Below are 23,246 nucleotides of genomic sequence, written 5' to 3' on the forward strand. Positions count from 1 at the left end.
TCCCTGGAGTGGAAATGGTGAGGGATCTGACATGGACCAGACCCTGTGAACTTCAGTGTAGAGCCGGACCTACCCAGGGAGCTGGACAAGGAACTAGGAGCTGTCTGCCATTGAACCCAGGTGACAGTCTAATGAATCCAGGTAGAATCTGGGACCATGGATGGGGATCCAGGGAATCCAAGAACAGGCCCCAAGTCAAGATGAAAAGACCTCTCCTTGGGTACTGAGTAATTATGGAATTATAGTTTACTAGTGACCTAAAGGGTGGAGGGTTTTGTGTATGGCACTTAGTAATTGATTGCCGACTAAGTGGCTGATTGAGTTAATCAAGACTTTGCCCCAAGAGTAGAAGACTTTTGACTATTGTACTTTGAGACTACTGATAAGTGACTGATTTGAGTTAACTTAGTTGCCCCATGAACGGAAAACTTGGACTATTGTACTTTGAGACTATGCTGTGAATATTATATTGTGATTTTCTGTGATAAGTTGTAATATTGTGAATGCTGTACCTTGATTTTCTGCTAAAGTTTTGTTTTCATTTGTTATGGAATAGAGTGATCACTATACTGTGTAATCAGAACCTTAAAAGCTGTTCACAGTAGCATTCTTCTGGAAAGCTTCTGTGCATGGCATTACACCTACCAGGTCACTATCTAGACTAAACCTTTAAGGAATGAAGAAACATGTTTGGAAAGTCACTCATATTTTGCTCTTGATTTGTAAAGCCAAGAAGTAGCAATTTAAAAATTATTTCAGACGGACAAGATATACAACAATCAGTACATGGGGGAGGGGGGAATATTTTTATTGATCTTTGGTTTCAAAGTTGCTGTATTTCTGATTCAGGCAGCACTATGTAAAAACAATTTAATGGATTATATCACATGCAAGGGTAAAGGAACAGAAACAACAAAGTTTCTATTATTACAGTGATGGAAAGGGAAGATACAAAAACTGATGGTGGGAAAGTATTTCTTTTCTTTTGAAACTACAGACACTGTTTATAATAACTTCCTCTGCATTTGACTGCATTTCACAGTATCTAGACATGATTACAACCAGTTTGAAAAAAGGAACTTCTTTCAAATCATGATTATTTATAGTCATTTTGGAAACAAGTATGTTCCCTTTAAAACTTTTTAAAAAATCAATATTTAATTTGTGCTTAAGAATTTTCCAAAGGGAAAAATTTTTTTAAAATAAATTATCCGGAGCATTAGGAAAAAAAAAACACCTAAATCACAAATCATTTTTTCAATAAAATCTCACAGTTTTTCTTTACTTGGCAAAATATCTTTTTAAAAAGTTTAAATCAGCAAGTTATTCATCAGTCTCAAAATCATTAGTTTTTTTTAATGACATGCACATATCTATCAAGTAAGAGGATAAAAAGCTTTTTAAAAAATCTCTTAAATAAAACATTAGCAGCAATAAAGACAATGCACCTTCCTACACATGGTGCAAGAAAATAACAAAATGGTTATACAGTAGCTTTGTACGGATACATTTCCCCTGCCCCATCATTACATTAATACACTAATTACTAATGACATTTCATTTTAGTTTGTAAAGCACAAGACACTATAAGGCTTCTTTATAAGGAGTGCTTCCTTTGGTGCATACTCTTATTATTTTAATTTAAACATATAGTTTACACATATATTTAATTCTTTACATGCAAAATGACCAAATCTTTGAATTATCCATGTATAAGTATGAACCATACTTTTTTCTGTTGAGTCACTGTGTGTAGTAAATTAAATAACAAAAATTCTAATTCTTAAAAAAATAAAACTTCCAAATTCAACAGTCGTTCATATGACTTACACATATAAAAACCACTTTACAATAATTATTCTCATTTCAATCTACTGTATTGTCTGTGATACTGTCTGCACCCATGTTGGCATGAAAGTATGAACATCCAAGTTTTAATGACTTTCAGTCAAACCAACTGGCAATTTACTTAGAAGATAGTATCCTCACTGCAAATTGCAAAAGTTCGCATTTCTGACTAGTTCACAATGTCAGATGCTACTAATCAATTTGACCAAAAGTAAAGGCCAGTAATGATCTTGGAATAAATTTTCTACCATGTATGTAAACCCAAACTATCTGCTTTCAATTCAGAAACTAATGGTATAAACTTAATTAAAAAACAACATACCCATTGCTGTAGAAAGCTGTTTCAATAGAACAGGTTACAAAATCATCTATGTTTCTCCTTTTTCTCAAGTCATCTCTCTGACAAATATGAGAGTGAAAGAAAAGATGTTTTTGGAGTGGATGAATTACAACAGCAAACAAAAGAACTTAAAAAATGTTATTTTCTCTGGACAGTAAGAATGTACTGTCAATGGCAGGTTATTAATAAAGCTTTGCCTGTATTGTCCCACCAAAATGTACAATGTTAAATGAAATGGGCAAGCATAAGGCTTCTATTTGCCAAATATGTTTTGATTCCAAAATCCTATGGAATATAATACAGCAAAAATGGCTTCTGCTTTTGCCATGGCTAAAAGTTTGAAGATATTTTCTTTTTGGTCCTCTGTGAAGTAAAATTGGGAGTTTAAAATATTGAAGCACCTTAACATTGTTATGGTTTATTCTGAAGATGAGATGGTATTTTTTTTTAAAATATGCACTATTTACAATACTGTTGTAAGTTTTTTTTTAAATGATGTCCTACAAATTGCCTTTTTTCTTTATGACAGATATTAACGGCTCCTGACAAACTGTGGGTTACTGTAATGCAGTAAGTAGCATAGATGTACAACTTCTTAGCAAGCACCACTGATGATAACCAATAATGTCAATAGCTTTAGGAACAAGAGAGAATCTCCCCCGTATTCCCTCCCCCAGCCCAGTGATTATATTGAAATATATGGCATATTTAGATGTCACTGAGGAGAGTAATTATTCATTTTCCTCTTGCTAGTTGTTTAAATTTATGGATAACGTTATAAGAAATTCAACATTAATTTAAATGTACCCAATAGTAGTCCCAAAACTACTGAAATGTAACTTTAAATCTAAATACTTAGTTTATACAAAAACAAGCATTTTAAAAGCATTTTTTTGTGAATTATAAAGTAAATTGGAACTTTAAAGATTCCTGTCTCTGATGGAAAATTCTATAATTTATATCTTGTTAATAAAGACATACTTTCAAAGTGTGAGATAAAATGTTAAGAACAGGAGGTGTTCACATGAGGCATATGACTGGTGAAAAATGATATTTACATCCTTTGAATTTATCCTCACTCACAAGTATATATACAAAATTGAATACCCAGAGTTTTGAATGCCATAAAAATCAGCTACAGAAAAGTAACATGTTATAAAGAACGGTAAAAATTAATTGAGAGCATTGGTTTATAATTCTCTAAGCATACTGTTAACAACAAACTTTACAAAGGATATGTGAAAGAAATGTAGTGTGCCTATATATGTGGATATAGACAACCAAACATTTGTTCCAATATAAAGTTTGTTGCTAAAAAAAAGCAAGTAGAAAAGTTTTTTTTTCTCTTGATAATGCTAAGTATCTTTATTATCAGTAGAATAAAGCAGCATTCTACAGTGAAATAACTTTGAGGACGTGAGGCATTTCTGTCTCCTTGTGAAACTAAAGAATATTCTAAATAATAATAAAAGCTGGATGAATTTTAAAACTGATATTTATATTCCCCTAAAGATAGAAAAATTGCAAACTTCATTTCCTCTAATTGAGCTTCAAGAGATCTTTTAAAATGCAACCACCTGTTACAGAAGAGGAAAGAAATATAACAACCAATATTTAAAGAATAAGTGCAAATACATGTAACCATTACTGATTTTACTCTCAATAGCACAATTATTTTAAAAAAGTAAGTCAAACTAGTTTGATTTTCTATGTTTTGGCATTTTTTAATAAAAAGTCACATTTGTTTTCTTCATAGAAAAGAATTAGAAATCCTGTTTTACTGTAAAATACACAAAACAGAAAACATTAACATTTAAGAATAAAAGTAGAGGGGAACAAAGTGAGTTCAGAAGAATCTTCTTAAAGAAAACAATCTTCCTGACTATACATTTCTATTTATTCCCAATATCCTTAGCAGTGCATATAGAATATCATGCCATGCACCCTATTTTCAAACTTAAAGCCTTAAAAAGTTTAAATGACTGAGACTTAAGTAATACTGTCATTTGTCTATTTCATAACAAATATACATTTTGAAAGATTTGCCATAATGTTGAATCATGTTTCTTGCTTCTAAGGGAGTTGGTACTGTATACTACTAGTTATTTTTAGATAAAATGGCAATTATCAGCCCCACTGTTCTTTACACATAGCTTAAAAGGAATTTTTATGTATACAAAAATCCCTCCCTCTCCCCATATTTTGGAGGAAAGATTTTTTAAAAAGTCATTTTTGATACAAGGGAATAAATCCTTGCATCTAACACGTACTTAACATTTTTGAATTGAATTTAAATTAAGCAATATATTCCAATTAATGTATAGGAACTCTGGGCAGTTATAATACATTATGTTACCTTCATGTTTCAGACTTTGTAGAATTCTTGCGTGGGTTAGCAGATTTAATAGCTCGAGTTTGCTAGCACATGGCAAAACTGATGTGGCAAATGCCAAGGTACCAGATATATGGGCGCCACTCTTTCTATGCCACTAAAATAGCCTCTGGGAATTTAACTGATAATGTAAGTCATCCATCTGATTTGCCACTATTGCATAGATAATACAAGGAACAGATACATTCATCCTACAGACAAGACATAAATAATGACGATATATGCATCATTGATATAACTTTTGGATTCTAATAATTTGAACTTATATCATCAGTTAGAATATGAAGTTCAATAAACATCAGTTCATATTCCAAAGATGAGTAAGAAATTTCATCATGTAATCTAGAGTGTTTGAGTGGTGAATTAAGTTTCCAGCCACTTGGGTACTATTACTATGGGGTAGTTATTCACTAACTTAAATTCTACTATCCAGACAGAGTTAACATACCTTTCAAGAATCATAATTTATACCCTGAAAATAATTAGCTATGTATACATATGGCTCATTATGTTTTCTTAACTTAAACCCAGAAAAGAAGGAAAAGAATATACAGATTGTAGCACACAGAATACTTGATAGTTTCTTTTGACTGACAGAGATGATGTATATTTAAGAGAGGATAAACTAATAGATTCTAACTTATTCATGAGAAAACTGGAAGTTATCACTTCCCTTGGTATCCACATTAGGCTCTCCAAGGCTCATAAGAAAACAGGAGTCTAGGTTCCTCCATCAACTAATATAGCCCAGGGGTGGGGAACATGTGGGCACTCTAGGTCCTCAAGTGTGACCCCTTGACTGAAGCCAGTTCGCCTTGAGGCTGCAGGTTCCCCACCCCTGCCTAGCCTCTTCTAATTACTTCCCCCAAAACCTGTCTCCTTACTAGCAGGCAATTGGTGGCATGAGGATGTTTCTAGAGGAGGTAAAGGAAATTTTAGAATCAGATGTTCCAGTTTATGCCCTGACTTGCTGCTACTAAGGATTCTGACAAGAAAACACTAACCACTGTGTTTCACAGTAAAAACAGCAGGATGGGGGGTGGGGGGTGGGGAGGGAGAAATAAAGACAGTTTCATTGGTATGATGCAGCAGCTACAGAAGATAACTAATGGTACCAGTCAAACCATGGCCGAGTGATACAGGAAAGTAGTAATATTAATTTCTTCCCCTATGACTCTCAATAAAGCATTATACTTTTCTTTTAAAGTAAAAAGAAAATTAAGGACATTCCATCCCTTGAATAAAATTCACGAATGCTATACAATATCTAAGGATTTTGTTAATGCTTGAGAAAACGGGAAATTAACTCCCTCACACTAGAGTGTTTACTGTCACTTGAACAATTTTAATTGAGTTAAAATTTTCTAATTTCAAATCCTCTACTTCTTTAACCGAAAAATCATCCCAATAACCATGAATCCCCCATTAGAATGTAAGTTCCTTGACAGAAGGAGTTGATTCTTTTTTCATCTTTGCATCCTTAATGCCTAGAACCCAGGTAAGCCTTTAACCTGTTAGCTTAACTGAATGAATTTAAGAAGAAAACATGGCATAGAGGCTGTCTTAGTCTCAGACTTTCTTGTTGGCATAGATTCTTCCCTACAAGGTACAAGCTCATTTGTCTGATAAGAGATTATCTTGCAGATGAAGAAAAAGAGACAAAGAGTTTGTTTTTGCCAAAGTCAAGTTATATAGTTCGAAATAGGCAACCCAAATATACATAACAAAAAATTAAATAGCATTTCAATTAACCTGAATAGCATATGACAGGCCCCTAAGAATCAATTCTTAGCTTTCTACAAAGCTGAAGTCAAATACCTCAACCATAATCCTAATCAACCCAGTACTATCTAAGTGCTATCTCTTCCCTCCTCTGATTACCTTATTTAATCCAACAGTCAACATTTGTTAAGTATTTACTAAGTGCAAAGCACCAAACTAGGTACAGAGGATATAAACACAAATCTGTGTTCCCCTGGTAACCCCAAAAGAACGTAAGCTCCATGAGGGCAGATGTATTTTGTTTCTATCTTTTTTATCCCACAGTGAACTTAATAGGTGCTTAATAAATGCCAGTTGGGGCGCAGCTAGGTGGCACAGTGAATAGAGCACAGACCATGTGTCAGGAGGACCTGAGTTCAAATCCAATCTCAGACACTTGACACAATTACTAGCTGTGTGACCTGGGGCAAGTCACTTAACCCTACTGCCTTGCCCCCTCCCCTCCCAAAAGTCAGTTGAATTAAACTGAAATGGATTCAGTGAAAATGTATTCCAAATGTTCAACTTCTTACACGCCTTTTTAAGGGAAGGGAGTGTTCAAGGGGAGAATATACATTTTTGTTCAATAATATGGTAAATATTTTCTTTTGTATTAGCCATTTCTTTCACTGTCAGTTAAATTCTATGACTATGTGCTTAATACAGATGTCAAGCAGCAATCTCAGATTACCCCAAAATAATTATTTTTGGTAAAAAATACTTGTGACTATAAGAAGATCGGTATATCATCATTTTCAAGTAGTACTCAATAAATGCTCATTAAGAAGTATGGTCAACAGCCATCTCTAAATATAAATTATTACTATACATATATATTCCTTCAAGTTAATATCAAATCAGATAAACTCATATCAGATTTGCAGTTGGCCAAAAGATTCAACATCTTGCCCAAGGAAAATCACACAGGGTCCAACTAGTCTCCTGCCTTCTAAATGCTGTCTCTTTTCTTTCCCTTGCCCAACTTAAAAGTCTTTTGTAGCAAAGAGAACAACAGTTGGATCATATCAAATATATAAAAACTACTTTTATCCTCTTTTTTTTAAAGGACAGAAACGGGCAAGAATAAAGGGAAACCATTGATTTCTTTGAAGAAAAGGAGTGAAAGATTGTAGCTCTAGGACCTGTTGAGCCTTCTCATCACCATTCTCCAGGTGTATGACTAGCTCAGTTATAAAGCCAGAGTACAGACATAATGAGATGAGTGGGAGTAAGAAGCTGCAACTGTGTCACTATTTGTGACTGAGTTCAAGCACTGGGATCATAAGTTTGGTTGGATCTGATTCTTTAAGCCAACTAAAGCTCCATGAAGACACTGGATGATCCACATTCAAAAATCACTTAGTTTTACTCTGCTGAGCAGAGCTACAAACCATAACAAAAAATTTTCAATTATGAGATGGTGTCAAAAAGTCTACCAGATTGAGAGACTAGATGATTTCAGAAAATGTTAAAATTCTATATTTAGATGTAGAGAATTTAACCTTTCATTTACAAGAACAAAATATTTTCTTTTGTATTATAATTACAGCATCATAATGAATACTATTTCCTTTTCCCTAGACCTATCAATTTCACTAATTAATTTTTTTTTCCTGGTAAGCCAGGAAGAAATGCTGCTAATCATTTTATTGTTGATTAGCACCAGAAATGAAAAATGGATCATTTTCCATTTATATGGACATCTGTCATGTATTTGTTGCAATTTGGGGGGACAATTGTGGGGAAAACTTCATTAAGTTTTACAATGAAGGATTTTAAGTGTTTCTACTCAATAAGTAACACACAACTGAATTATCTAAAAAATAATTTCCCCACTCAGCATGTAACTGAGAAAAATGTCTAGTAGAGGTGAAAAAAAGGGCAGATTAAACCAGGAAATTTTGAATAATCTAATAGTGTGCATTAACTCTGTTTAAGTTTTGGAATAATCAAACAAACAAAGTTCCAGAAAGAACAATTTGGTAAACTCTGAAGTACCAAGCTTCTTTAAACACACACACACACACACACACACACACACACACACACACACACACGGGTGCACATGTATGCATTTGCACCCATAAAGCTATATTGCTTGCTACAAGCCCTTGAAAACATTCTAGTTAGCAATCATTATCCTTATCTACTCTCAAAAAACTCTTCTTCAAGAATTTATTTTACAACTGAAGAGATATCTATCACTTGAAGTAATTTGCACACTGTGCAAAATTTGTGGCTTAGAAATTTGATACAAAATAGGTTTTAAAATAAACCATCAGTATATTTTTTGAATTACAGGTATCCATCTGAAATGAGGAAGTTATATGAAATGTAGTTTCTTTCAATTTAGGAATAGATCTTATCTTCTTTCTGTACTTTATTCCATAGCAAAGATTTTAAAACACTGAAGAGGACAGCCTTTGGTAAAAATCTAAAATTATAAAAGCAACAACAAATTTGACTTATGCCCACTTAATTCAGAACTATTCAAACACAATTCCTTATTTACACACATACACACACACATCATAAATATGGCAGTTTAGTTCAACAAACATAAGGAATTATCCCTAAATCCATGACATTTAGAAAGGCAGATGGGAGACATGACTATACAATAATAGGACGGTATTTTACCAAATGTAAGAAGTTAAACAACTAAATAAATGTTCCTTCTGCATAACCTGGAGAGGCTACACGCTTATGTCACCAATACTGATAGCCCTCAAAGAACAATTTTGGAACTCTCCAGTGGGAACTGGCTTTAGGAGCGCTTTATAAAATACACAGGTAAATCAATTTCACTACTTACTTAGTTATATCTTACTATGGACCCAAACAGTACTACCCAGGGTTGATTATGTACTTTATCCATCAGACTTAGCTCTAAATGACCTTTGGCTATTTCCAAAATCAAAGTCACTCATAAAGGTGAAAACTTTAACACCACTGAGAATAAATATACCACAGGCTCTGATGACTATTCCAAAAAAATGAACTACAGAAATAATCTGAGCAGTGGCAGCACTGCTGGAACAGACGATCTGCCTTGGTTGCTGCCAGGAGTGATAACTCTTATTTGGATGTCTAAGTTCTTTTAAAAATTAACCACATTACTTTATAGTTACACCCCACATAAATCTTTAAATTTCGAACTCTGAATTTAAAATTTTAAATGTACACATTTATCATGTTCATATGTCTGTAAGTGTATATTAGAAAACAAAACAACCTAATTGAATTAAAATCTATTTCAAATATTTGACTATTTCTTGCTTCTGAAACTACAGGATAAGCCATTTCCAAAAGTTCTTATTTCTTTTAGGAAGATTTGATTTATAAAGATTCAAATGAAATTTTCATTACTGATTATAATATATAAAGGGTTCTGAAGCTTTTACTCTGGGGAACATAAGAAATGACAGAGTAAGAACTACAACATATGAGTGGAGTTTTCAACTAAGAAGTGCCAAACATTTTTAAAAATCTAAAGTGTCATAAGGCAGTACAAATCAACAGCTTTCTGAACTTTCAAAAATGACTTTTAATTTTCATTCAAAAAGCCTGAAACTTCTAAACACATATGTACCTCCATTCAATCACCTTTTTGATATACAATCAGCAACTTAAAATAAGATTTCTCTGTTCATCTCTTATCACTCCAATATATTATATACTTAATATATAATATGTACAATACATATATGAATTCAGCAGGACAAAAGGTATTTTTAAGTTTGATCAGTGTCAATAAATATTTTTATAGTGTTTTAAGATAAATTTGTCCAATAATATAAAAAAAAAGAAATTGAGGCCCACTCAAATTTGTGAGATCCAATCTTAGCAGCAAGCTGCTGAAAGCAATTGTTCATATGGCCATTTATTGTTGCTGTTTTGAAGAACTGCAGAGATTGAGACAATGTACATTTTAAAATAACAAGTCCTGCTATGCTCAGGCAGCAAAGCTTGCTGATAATATGCACTTACATCTCCATTAAATTAAAATACGCTACAGCTTCCTTTGCTGTAATATACAGCAGCTGTTTCTTCTTTCCTGCTGGATTTGTTGTAGTTGCTGTTATTCATCTGGAAGAGCAACTAAGACAGCTCCAACAGAAGTTTATTTTTTCCCCTTGTCTCCCCCCAAGTATGGCTCAGTTTCAAGATTGTTCTCTTGGTAGCCACCATTAATATTACCAGTACCTTAATACCATTAAAAGGGATCAGACAATGACTGAAGTCATAAACAAAATATCAATAACAGTTGGGTGTTACTGTAAACCAAGGCATCACAAGCATTTAAATAGCCTTCTTACGTCAGTAAATGGGTATGTATGTGCATGTATATACACACATGCACACACATATACACACATATGTATACATACACATGTGTATATATATTTATCTATATAAAGAAAAAAGTCACAATTCCACTACCACGATTGAACAGTTACTCACCTACTATTTACATAACAAAATGAACAAACCAACTGGTGATTTTAAACATTAAAACATCAATTCACCCTGAGAAGACAGAGGAAGAATTAAAAAAAAGAAGCTAGTTGGATGATATGTATTTTTCTTCAGTCTTTCTGCTTCCTTCTGATTTTCCTCAGCCCTTTCTTCAAAGGCACATGGACTGCGAACAAGGTTGCCTTCACTATCTTTTGCTGTCATCGTCTTTGTTAGCTGATTAGTTCATGCCACAGTTAGGTACTGGTGGTAGAAAAGTCCAAAAAGGCTTGTGGCAAAAAGACAAGCAGCAATCCACCAGGTCAGAAATGACAAGAGCCCTCGGAAGAGCAGAGGAGTAAAGATGGTCTTTAGGCTGCCCAGCGCCATAGTTATCTGGGTAACAGTTACCTTCATTTTTTCATCAGCAGATGGTAATTCAGAGTGAACAGAACCAGAGAATGGATGGCTCTCCACCAGAGAGTCAGAGCTAGACTCAGAATAAATTCCCCAGGAATGATTACCTGTAAAATCCAAGTCAACAAATGAAACATGAATGGAACATGTTCAAAAAGTCTTGATTTTTAAAGTGAGACATGAATCTCAAAATTCTCTGGACAAACTCTGCAATTAAGAACAACAAAAATTACCAGGCCATCAGATTATTACTCAATGTGGAACATAAAATTAAAACAAAGAGGAATCGGTAACATGCTTGTGATAAAAATTGTTATTGAACCTGAGTAAATGACAAGACTACATACAATCTGACCTTGGAAGTAAAACATACAAAAAATAACTATTTCTGAATGGATTTCTAATCAGCATAGTGCAAGTCACTTAATCTCTTCAAACTCTTGAAACTTTTTCAATTTCTTCATTTATAAAATGAGAGGACTAGACTGAGATGACCTCTGAGGTCTTTTCCAGCTCTGAGTCTAGGATACTCTGATCTTCTGGAAACTAAAATATGGTAAGATAATAAAAGATATATATATTTAAAGCAATTGGGGTTAAGTATCTTGCTCAAGGTTACACAGCCAGTTGTTTCTGGGTATGGTACTAAGTGTCTGAGCCCGGATTCCATCCCCAGGTCATCCCGACACTGGGGCTGGTGCTCTTACTCGCTGAGCCACCTGGCCACCCCGATATATTTTCTTAATGAAGGGAATGCCCATAATAATAATGATGCTGGTTACTAATATTTGTTGTATTTTATGGCTTGAAAAACAACTTGTTTTTATTATTGTATTTGGCCTTCATGACAACCCTATGAAACAGGCACCACAGGCACTACCCTTCCCATTTCAGATGACAAAAATCACAGTACATTAAGTGACTTAACCAGAGTATACTAGCTAGTATACAGCAGAAGCAGACTTGAAGCTAGGTCTTACTGACTGAGCACAAAACTATGACTCTTCAGAGTTAACCAATCATAGCTTAGCTAGAACACACAAGGCAGAGGACAGATTAGGTGGCTTCTTAAATGTTCTCACTATTCTATGATAAACTCTCAGTATCATAATAACATTAAAAAAGTAATTAGCAATGTCAATGCTAGAGCCTAATAATAATTTTGAGAACGTTTTCATCATACACTCTTAGTTTTATGTTTACAACTCTCTCTTCTCTATATCATACACCTAGATTTCCCAGGTTATCTATTAAACCCATTCACACTGCACTTATAGCTTCTTTTGGTCTCTCCAAACACACCTCCTGATGAAGCTGTCAGATAAATGGTTTTCAATCTTGAATCAAGCCAAGAGGACATGATACTAGGGAGATTTCACACTTTTTGGTGCTGAATTCTAATTCTCTCATCAGAAATTTTTTTAGAATGAAGTATACAAATGAGAGACAATTAAGCTAATAACTTAGTTCAAATAAACATTCTGTAGAGTGAAAGTATTGGTGGAACATTGTTAAACTTTTAAAAACATTAATAGCAACTTAATTCTAGTAATGAGTTTTTAAGAGACCTATCCTCTTGCAACATACAAACTGAGATGAACAATATGTAATAGAGTTTGACAAATGAACTAATTTAAAATCAAAGAATTAATAGGTGGTTGATACTCTTCTTTTTTTTTTTTTTTAAAGCAATCGGGGTTAAGTAACTTGCTCAAGGTTACACGGCCAGTTATTTCTGGGTGTGGTGCTGAGTATCTGAGCCCGAATTTGATCCAGGTCATCCCGACACTGAAGCTGGTGCTCTTACTCGCTGAGCCACCTGGCTGCCCCTAAGCAATTGGGGTTAAGTAACTTGCTCAAGGTTTCATGGCCAGGTGTTTCTGGGTGGGTGCTAAGTGTCTGAGCCCGGGATTCGATCTCCAGGTCATCCTGACACTGGAGCCGGTGCTCTTACTTGCTGTGCTACCTGGCCGCCCTGATACTCTTCTTAAAGATAAAAACACAAAGCACAGAGAATAAGAAGTTAGGCAAGAAACTTCAAAACTTCATGATCTTGAGTTTTTGAAGACAAGCAGTTGAAATTTTTTTATGCTATTCCTGCTTTTTAGGATACAGGGCTTTTTGAGATGGGTGCCTAAGAGCACTCCCACTCTTCATGTTTTACATATCAGTGTGCTATGAATCCAACACAGGTACGGTAAATAGAAAAAATGTGACCGAGGCATACGTACCTAGCGTTTTCAAAAGGAGGGTTGTATGGAGCAGCATGACCAAAGGTGCCACGTACTGCAGTGCGATTACACAAAGGTAATAAAATACTCTCGCCACCTGAAAACAACAAGAATCTTGAGTGACTCAAGATACCAAGAACCTCAATGTAACTATCAGACTAAACTTACAATTTTCACAATATTACAATTGCACATAATCACAGGAGTTTCAATTGGATAAAGCATCTGTGCCTGACATGAATGAGATCAGACTTAAATTAAGTTCCTATTTCATGATTGATACAGCAAGATGACTTTGAAGATGCTGTTGTCTGGTTTTCTCATAACTTACTTTTGGGCTATTCTATTTCCCTTACAAATAACATTTCAATTAGCTGACAATCAGTAAGCATTTTACTAAGTACTTACTGTGTGAACACTTCCATAGTTCACAAGAGACCATCATCAATCAATGCTGAGGCCAAAGACCATTTACCTCAGGTTAAAGTCAATCCCTCCCTAGCTGAAGTTCCAACTGAAAAAAAGGTTTAGAATGCCATTAGGCTCCTTTCACATAGCAAAGCACCCGGTGCTGATTCTTTTCCAGCTGAGATTTACAGAGGGGGGTGTCCACTGCTCATACAAAAGCTGACTGAAATTTTCTGGGTTATGTGGCAAGACGTTATCCCCCAGGAGTTCAAGGATGCCTCCATTGTCCATCTCTATAAAGGTAAAGGAAATAGATTGTCCTGGGACAATCACGGGACAAGAAAAGTGAAGATAAAATTTGGGACAGGGTGATGAAACCCCTTCCCCCCTTAGTGGTACCCCTCCCCCCAGTCAAAGGCCTCTCTTGATCTCTCCAGATGTCTTCTCCCCAAAAGAGACTGTATTTTTTATGGTGTGTGTGTGTGTAAAATTTAGTAATTTGTGTACATTATTTTCTCCTGATAGAAGGCAGGCTCCTTAAGATCAGGGACTGCTTAGCCTTTGTCTTTGCGTTGCCAGTGCCTTGCCCAGGGCTTGGCACACATAAGGCATTTAGTAAATTTAATAATGCCTGCTGAATTGAATTCTGTTGCATATATCCAAAAGAAAATCAACCTATGGGATAGGATTAGTGTTGTAATAAGTTAATTGAATGCTATTTTCTTGGTAACAAGAAGATTGCCTCATTCCTTCAAAATATTTACCATTTTCTGTAAATCGACGGTACTTATCCGGCCAGCTTCCTTCTTCATCTGATCCACACACTTCTGGGCTAAGTTGAGGTAAGCTTGCAGGTGATTGCGCATCAGAGCCAACCTCAGAGCACACAGCAGGATTATCAACCACAGTCGCACAGTATCAAATGTCGTTTCTGTCATTCTGCAGATTAAACAAGGTGATAAAGTGTTGTCAAAGGTCAGTGGAGTTACTTTTCATTGTGCATACCTGAACACATGGACCCTAAGGAGAAGGGAAAACACAGAAGCCAGCAGAACCTTAACATTCTGCAGCAAAATCCTCTGTAATGGGCTTCTCTTAATTGACCAGAGATACTCAAGTTAGACACTGGAAAGAGAACGGCTCTAAAGTGTGATTTTATCACCTCAACATCAGGATTTCATGATCTCAAATGAAAAAAGCTCTTGAGGGTTGCATTCCAGATCTTCAATATGTAGCCTACTCTGTGTTTTTTCCTCTTGTAAAACACTACCAATATTCCAATATAATTTAACATTATATTAAGCAAGGTTGGGGGGGGGTAGGGGTAGGAAACATGAGTATATGACTGACTCAAGCTGGCTTAACCTGGGAGAGGAGTCAGCTAACATGGGTATTGAGGCCTCCTGGCCTCTTCTATCTCCCATGTGTGCCCCTTCATTGACCTTAGTCTACTTTTACTTCAGTGGATCTGTGGTTTCATTAGGGCTCATATTCCCTCCATTCATGCAGCCCAACCACACTTTCTCATTCTATGCACTTCTTGTCCATGTCCTTCTATAAACTATCAAGGGTGGAAGGTAGTGTTTACCCAACATTGTAAAAGTTTTTCGTTAAATTTTATGTATATTAATAAAGGTCCTCTGGATGTTTCCATTTGTGGACAACAGACTGCTAGTTGGAACACCGCAGAGCTTCCTGGCAAAGATCCAATCCAAAGATTCTGACCCAACAACACTCATAAGAAAAATCAAATAAATGAAGAACAACTATTGTTTTAATTATGATTATTAGCTGGACAACGTATAGAATTCATCAATGTTGATCTGGACAGACACTGCAAATGAAGAACAATTTGGACCTAGAATAAAAAAGGAAAAAGAGAGGAGGCTAGATTGTTTTAGGGAAACTGCAAAGGTCCTTTAATAATTCCAAACATTCGAGAAACCAAAGTCAATTTTAAATAACAGTATTCTATTGGAGGTATTGTATGTCTGTGAATCATAGAACAAAACTGTCTCTTAGGAATTAAAAATTAATATCCTCAGAGGGCAGTGGAGAAATGTGTGGTGGAGAGCAGACTTCAACACATAACAAATAGGAATCACTAGAGGAATAAGTAAAGGATGTCATGAAAGAAATATGCAATAAGAAATGATATGGGCTGGTCACATAGCAAGATCAGTGGTGGATAGAGCATGTGTTCCACCGGTTTCTTCAAGATGTCAAGAGGAAGTGAGGAAGACCCCCAGTACACTGGGAAGAATCACCGTGTTAAACTTATGGGAAGAAATATAATGAGCAGGTATAGATGGGTTATGATAATGGATCCGTTTATGTATTTGAATAGCAGAGCCACAATGAAGCTATTTATCACACAGATGGACTACTATCTTTTCCAATCATACATACCCTTGATGATGATGTCCTTTGTGATACTTCTTATGCTCAAGTCACTGTGATTAATGTAATAAAGCTTACAATGTGTCTGGGTCAAATGAAATTTTATTTTTCTGAGATAGTCAATTTCCAGCCTATATATTTACTGAGAAAATATTGGTGTTAAAACAAAGGACTTCTGAAACTTAGGATCTTTGAAAATACTATGTAATTTTCCAAAGCAATTAAGCTCAAAGTCCTTTTATTACTTACTCAATTCTAGGCTCAGCTCATCTTCCATTTGCACTGCCAATCTAAGATATACACGTACTGATGAACTAACTTAATAGTCTATCTAATGAATGTCATAATTTGAAATTAAGTGGGTCTTTCATCCATTTTAGTTTTCTACTATGGAAATCTCTTTTGAGCAAGTTTGGATTTCATTGTGGAGTCATCTAGTATTCTAGTAATTCATGCATCAGAAGAGTCTCATTTGCTACATTTTTGAAAGCCTACTTCTGGCCAGCAGCATCTTTTAGAAGCTCAGAATAATTCTGAATCAACCTTTTCCCAAGGACTCTGGAAACCACAACATAATCTTGGTGTTCTTCCTCTGTAGGGGGTTCAGAGGAAGGGGAGGTAGATTTTCAACTGATATGAACACAACAGAAATATAGCTCTAGGATGGTTCCAAATAGCTTTTCTCAAAGTGTGGTCCCAGGATCCATAAGCCTCTTTTAAAGGGTCTCTGAGATCAAAACTACTAATCACAATAATATCAAGCATGTATATTTCTTTTTTTTTTTTTATGAGCAATCGGGGTTAAGTAACTTGATCAAGGTTACACGGCCAGTTATTTCTGGGTGTGGTGCTAAGTGCTGGAGCCTGGATTCGATACCCAGGTCATCCCGACACTGGAGCCGGTGCTCTTACTCGCTGTGCTACCTGGCCGCCCCAAGCATGTATATTTCTAATATGGTAAATATTGATAGACAGAATCCACATAAAAAGAAGCTCTTTGGAGGTGATGCTCAAAAAATTGTAATAGTATAAAGTGGTCAGGACCAAAAAGTTTGAGAGCTGCTGGGTTAGAAGAACTTAAATGCTTGGGTCCTAATTTATCTGGTTTTCCCAAGCTTCTTAGAACCTGGAATGCTTCAGATTTAGGACTAGGGTCATATCTGATAAAGTGAATCCTAATTCATGAGGGTCAACTGAAATTAAACTGGCTCTCATAATTAAGTAGAATCACATAATCAATACAAAGTGGGGGGCTAGAAAGGACCTAACTAACCTCAGTTAGTAGAATCATGCTGGACTATACCTGTGTTTGATTCATCTCATTCTATTTTCTGAGACTTTCTCAAGGTTTTCAAAGTGCTTCAGGGCAAATCAAGTATAAACCAATAAATTAAAACCCAAAAATGTACAAAAAATGAAAGTCTCTGCAAAAATGACACAATAAACACACTTGTAATAATTTTTTTTTTTAAACTCAGTAACTTCTTCCTTAGGGCATGGAATGGGGTAGGCTGAAAACAAAGTTGATAAGACAGAAACTTATGAACACATTTTCTCAGTTGCTTATTCATTCCTCCTACAAAAGGTAGTGTATTTGTGGAGAAAAAATAATCAGAGATTATTGGTGGAGACTAACGTAGAGTGGCTAGAAAAAAAAGATTACAGTCATCAAATGTCAGCGGATTGAGAGAAAGTGAAAGAGTAGAGAGGACAGATCAGCTGGTCTATAGGTCAGACAAAATGAGATAAAGAAAGACAATGAGATTAAGTGTAGTGGAAGAACACAGAAAAGTTATTGTTTATAACTTCAAATAGCTTTTTTTCTGGACTCAATACACTGAAATGATGGTGTCGACGTTTACTATGTTCATAATGAAAAATGATTTTAAAAAGTGTGTTGATTATGACAGGAAGTAGAGGAGAGAGGCAGTGTACATAAAGGCAATGCTAGAAGATAATTAGAAAATGGTGTTGGGCTGTGTCTGACTCTCCATGACCCCATTTGAGGTTTACTTGGCAAAGACAGCTCATTTTACAGATGAGGAACTAAGGCAAACAGGGTTAAGTGACTTGCCCAGGGTCACACAGCTAGTGTCTGAGGCCAGATTTGAACTCAGGAAGATGACTCTTCCTCACTCCAGGCCCAGCATTCTATCTACTGTGCCACCTAGCTGCCCCAAAAATATGGACTTTCTTTTTTAACTGAAGAGTCCAGAAGAATACTAAAGTCTGAGGTCTTGCATATAGTCATATGGTTTATATAACCTAATTTAGAGATCCGAAAAATGTGGACCCAGAGCAAATCATCCACTGAGGTAGCAGTATGATACAGTGGAAAAGAGAACTGGATTTGGAAGGCAGAAGATCTGGGTCCACGGCCTGCTTCAACCACTTGGACATGTCATTTAACCTCTTTACAGAGTGCACTTTGCTAATCAGCAAAATGAGGATAGGAGTATTTGCATCATTTACCTGATAGGGTTGTTTACAGCAGGAGTGTCAAACTGGAGGCCTGCAGGCCAGACACACAAGCCCCTGAGGCCTTACCAGACTAGAATGTTTAATAAAATAAACAAAAATACAATCTGTAGATAACAATACAGATAATGTCAATTTGTGGTTTTACAAGTCAACATGCTGGCCATCAGGGATCCATTTCTATTTAAGTTTGACACCACTGCTTCAGAAGAGGATCAAATGAGATGATGCAGTATTATACAGTTTCATGGTTTAGAGCTAGAGCATCTTCAGAGATCACCTACCCTAATCTACTCCATTTTATAGATGAAGAAACTGAGGCCAGTGATTAAGGGACTTGGCTAAAATTTACAAAGGTACGAAGTAGCAGAGCTAAGTCGTGAACCTGGGTATTCTTGATGCCAAATCTAATGCTCTTTCCTACTGTATCATGCTGCTTAACCATTATTAATAAATATTCAGTAAGCAGTTTTTAAATTGATTCTGCACTACATCTCAAGAGCCCCAGCTAGGTATAGGATGGAGAGGTATGGTGAATTAAGGCAACCAAATCCTCTATCAATCATTCATTCCTGAGAACTTGGAAGTATTAAAAACACACATTTTACACACACCACACCCATACACACGTGTGACATGTATGTATATAATCACACAGTACTCGTACAGTGTGTACTGACATGCATGTATACAATCACACATGTGCTTGTACAGTGGCTTTTTTTTTTGTCGTCACAGTGCCGCCTTCTGGATTTCCTCATAAAGGCATATGGACTTGGTTTACTTAAATAATTAATGCTGTTACCAAATGAATACATAAATATTTGAATCTATTTCAGGGTTGAATCTACATTACAACCAATTTTGTTCTTAATTGCAAACAAAGGACTTCCTAGAAATTATTGTGCCTATATGACAGAAGAGAAATCTGTCACTTACTTCCTCCACCACCCTGCATTCTTGATTGATAGGCTGCCTGCCTGGGTCCTTTCACAATCTACCATGTGGGCTGTGAATTTTAAATAAACCTTACTGTCTGTCTAATTACTTAATGGAACTGTCTGACAGTTGGAGAAAGTCAATCAGGGGTGGAAACAGAGGTGAGAGTTTAGTTTCACTTGCAATGTTTGGGAAGCTGGGGTCAAGAAACAATGATATGGAGATAGAGGCTGAGAAAGGGAAAGAGAGAATAAAGGGTAAGGTCCCATATCTTCTGCTGTGACAATGTCTTCCTTACAATTTAAAAACACAGTTGAAGAGGAAACTGACATACTACTACCCTTCCTCCCATCTCCTTCTTTTACTAGAACTTGGGAGAAGATTGCATAATTTCATCTCCAAAGACCAAGTTACAAGCAAGAGTGGAGAATTCTGAATCAGGAGCAAGATCATTCATTAAAGAAACACTTACTAAGAAGAGCCCATTGTATACAGAGCACCCCACTAGGCACAAAGGTTAGATGAGACACAGTGCCTTCCCACAGAGAGTTTAAGATTTCCTCTGACCTTGGGATGATAAAAAATCTCTAAGTAAATGGTTATGGTTTACATAACCTAATTATATAAGTCATCTACTCCCGCCTTTTCATTTTACAGATGAGGAATACAAATAATAAGGCACTTGGCATCTGAGTTTTTAAATACAGACCAATGAAGCTATCTATAGTAAAACTGGATAATTTAAAAAGCACTATTTAACTTTAAATAATATAGAAGCTATTAAAAACAAAATATGTAATTTATCATCTATAATGTACATTCTAGGACAAATATTCTAAACCTGAGGGAATTATAGTCACAATGTGGCCTTAGTGATTCAATATATAGGTGTTCCTGTCACATTACAAGCACTTTTAAATTATGTTTTTCACTCTAAATTGCTTAATCTATGAACTTGCTATTGCTGGATAATAGTATTTTTTTTTTCACATTGCAAAAACACTAAATCTAGGACCAATGAAATCTAATAGTTTGCAACTTCAATTTTGATAACCTAAAGTTTATTTTTACCAAGTGAAGTATCAATGATGCAAATCTTTCACTGCGCTACCTAGCCACCCTGATACAAATCTTTTAAATAATATTCTTCGTGCCTATGATCTTTTTTTAAGATACATTTTTCTAATGATTTTCATTAAAATAGCATTTCAATGACAACATAAAGTCAAAAAAAGTATTGTTACACAAAATATGCAACTGAATAAAATCAATCAGAAAATCTTATGAATGAATACTTCAAAATAAAAAAAAAAAAAGAATGATACTTACAAAGGAACACTTTCTTTACCCAAAGTTGGGTTCATAATGTAGTCTTTGGTGATTGGTTTTACCCACAGCAGGACCATAAATAAGGGTGCCAAGAAGTTTATGTGAAGTAATGTTCTGAAAGCACATAAAAAATTATCATGAATACAGAAAGAGAACAAATGCTGCTAATTAACCTGTGGAAAACTTGAGTCAGACTGAAGTTGAGAATTTACTGCTGATACTATGGACTCTACTAATACTACTATCACCACACCTTACAATACACTGCTTTAGTTTTCCCCTGAATGCATTAACACCTGATCTCATTTGATCTTCACAATAATTTTGTGACAGAGCTATGGAAGACGTCATCACTGCATGCTTAGGGAACTGAAATGAGGATAGCTCAGGTCACATGGCTGATCAGGGGCCAAGTCTCTTGGTCCTACACTCTCTCCACTTCCCCTTTCTGCTATTCTTCTCCTTACTCTCAGATTCAATAAAAAGCTCTATGAGCAGTCCTCTGAATCAAGTGTTCAATGACCCCAGTGAATTTTGAGATGTAGAGAAGTCAGATTTTTACATTTAATGTAGCTAAAAGAACATGTCTTCTCATTATAGAGAAGAAAGTTATATCCATTTAAGTGGTAGTGATTAGAAAGGTCCATAATACTACTCTATAAGGCATATGGCAGACAAACTGGAGTGAAACACTGTTTAAAATAGAATCCCTTCAGTATAGAATGATCATGTAAAAAGTTTAAATCATATTATCAAAATCATATGATTCACAAATTTTCATTTCTTCTTGGATCATTAAGAACATACCTGAAATTAATTTTCATATCCTATACAAATCAAAGAAATTTATTTCACTTCTGACAAGGCAATATTCCCAATACAGCAAAGGGTTTCAGTTCATAGCTGTAACTTCATTGTTAATTGTACTCGGAATTTTTATCCCATAGGGACAGATGGTTGGAAAAGATTTTTTTTATTATTTTAGAACAAAGGCAAATTCTTTAGAACAGTTATTTTATTTTACAAGTGCTGGTTTTATTGTCAACTATCCTGAATGGCTAAAATTGAGGGGGTTCAAAGAACCATTTTTAAAAGTAAAAGGGGTGGCTCTAATATCACTGAAATGATCTGAATGTATCTGAAAATGATAATGAATTGTGTGGGGAACAGTGTTTGAGTTAAGAAACCATGAACACCTGACAGGAAAAAGGCAAAAGTTTGGCTACAGCCCTCTGCCGATATAGTAAGAGCTGATGCCCGCCATGAGGGTAACGTCTTTGTGCCAGTCACGCTCCTCTCAAAGCCAGGCTAGCATGCCCACACCCCTTGTATCTAGGCAGAGTGCTGGAACACAATGGGGGGTGGGGGCATTCAGGAAAGGGCTGCAGCAAACAAACTCCCCCCCCCCCAAATTCCCAAGCATACAAAAGCAGGATCTTTACAAAATCACATTGAAATCCAAAGGCCACTAAAATGTCCACAAAAATAATAAATGCTTAAATATTTTTATGAAGTGTTTCTTTCACCCAGCAGTCTGAGTAAGGCAGTGGGCTTAGCCAAAGAAAGAGGCAGTATTAGGTATGCAGTGTTGCTAGGGAACACTATAGTATCAAGGAGCAGCCCACAGCGGTTTCAGTAGCTTGTGAAGGGCTCCCCTCCACCCACCCTTTTCAGCTTATTTAAATCATAACGCTGGGGTTAGTGGACTGAAGTGTGTGTGTAGAGTGGAGGGAGAGAATCAGGTTTTTTCTTAAAAGAAGCCATTAGAGAGACGGGTGGTGGGAGAAAGGCTGGATGTAGCCAAGAGCATGCTGAGTAAAAGGAGGAAATAAAAGGGGATGAAGGGGTGTGTGGTGGGAGGTGGGAATAAGTACACCCACACACAAAGCATATGCAGAAAAATGGAGGTGGGGGAAACAAAACAAAAGGACTGTCAAAATTAAATAAAGGAAAATGACACAGGTAAAAGAGATATGAATGCTCATCTCCCTAAGAAAAGACTGTAAAGAAGCACCATCATTAAATACAGGGTTTTACAGATGAGGAATGTTAGGAAATATGAATTACTCAGAGGATCCTAATGATTGTAAATAAATAGATCAAATGGGAACATTTTCAACTTTGGGCTTCCACTGTACGTAAACAAAAAAAAAGGCTAGAGGGAAACTTGGACCCATATGTAAATATAGAAATAACCACCTTTCCCCAAATATTATGACGTAAAGAAAAATCTATTGATAATCAG

The 23,246-nt window shown here is 35.7% G+C and overlaps 1 protein-coding gene across 2 annotated transcripts in view; it reads right to left on the reverse strand.

Annotated features, from left to right (window-relative positions):
• Nucleotides 1-787: 787 nt before the first annotated feature.
• TMEM161B (transmembrane protein 161B) overlaps nt 788-23,246 on the reverse strand; it is a 116,781-nt gene continuing 94,322 nt past the window's right edge. For both annotated transcript variants that reach the window (XM_069085071.1, XM_069085072.1), the window contains 4 exons: nt 21,002-21,115; nt 14,620-14,794; nt 13,448-13,544; nt 788-11,323 (listed from right to left, as the gene is read on the reverse strand). In XM_069085071.1, coding sequence (XP_068941172.1) covers nt 11,046-11,323; nt 13,448-13,544; nt 14,620-14,794; nt 21,002-21,115 — 664 coding nt within the window. In that variant the 3' untranslated portion in view covers nt 788-11,045. The remainder of the gene's footprint in view (nt 11,324-13,447; nt 13,545-14,619; nt 14,795-21,001; nt 21,116-23,246) is intronic.

This window comes from Petaurus breviceps, unplaced genomic scaffold, assembly GCF_028583685.1.
Source record: "Petaurus breviceps papuanus isolate PSGF00001 unplaced genomic scaffold, PetGlider_PUasm1.0 175, whole genome shotgun sequence".
NCBI lineage: Eukaryota > Metazoa > Chordata > Mammalia > Diprotodontia > Petauridae > Petaurus > Petaurus breviceps.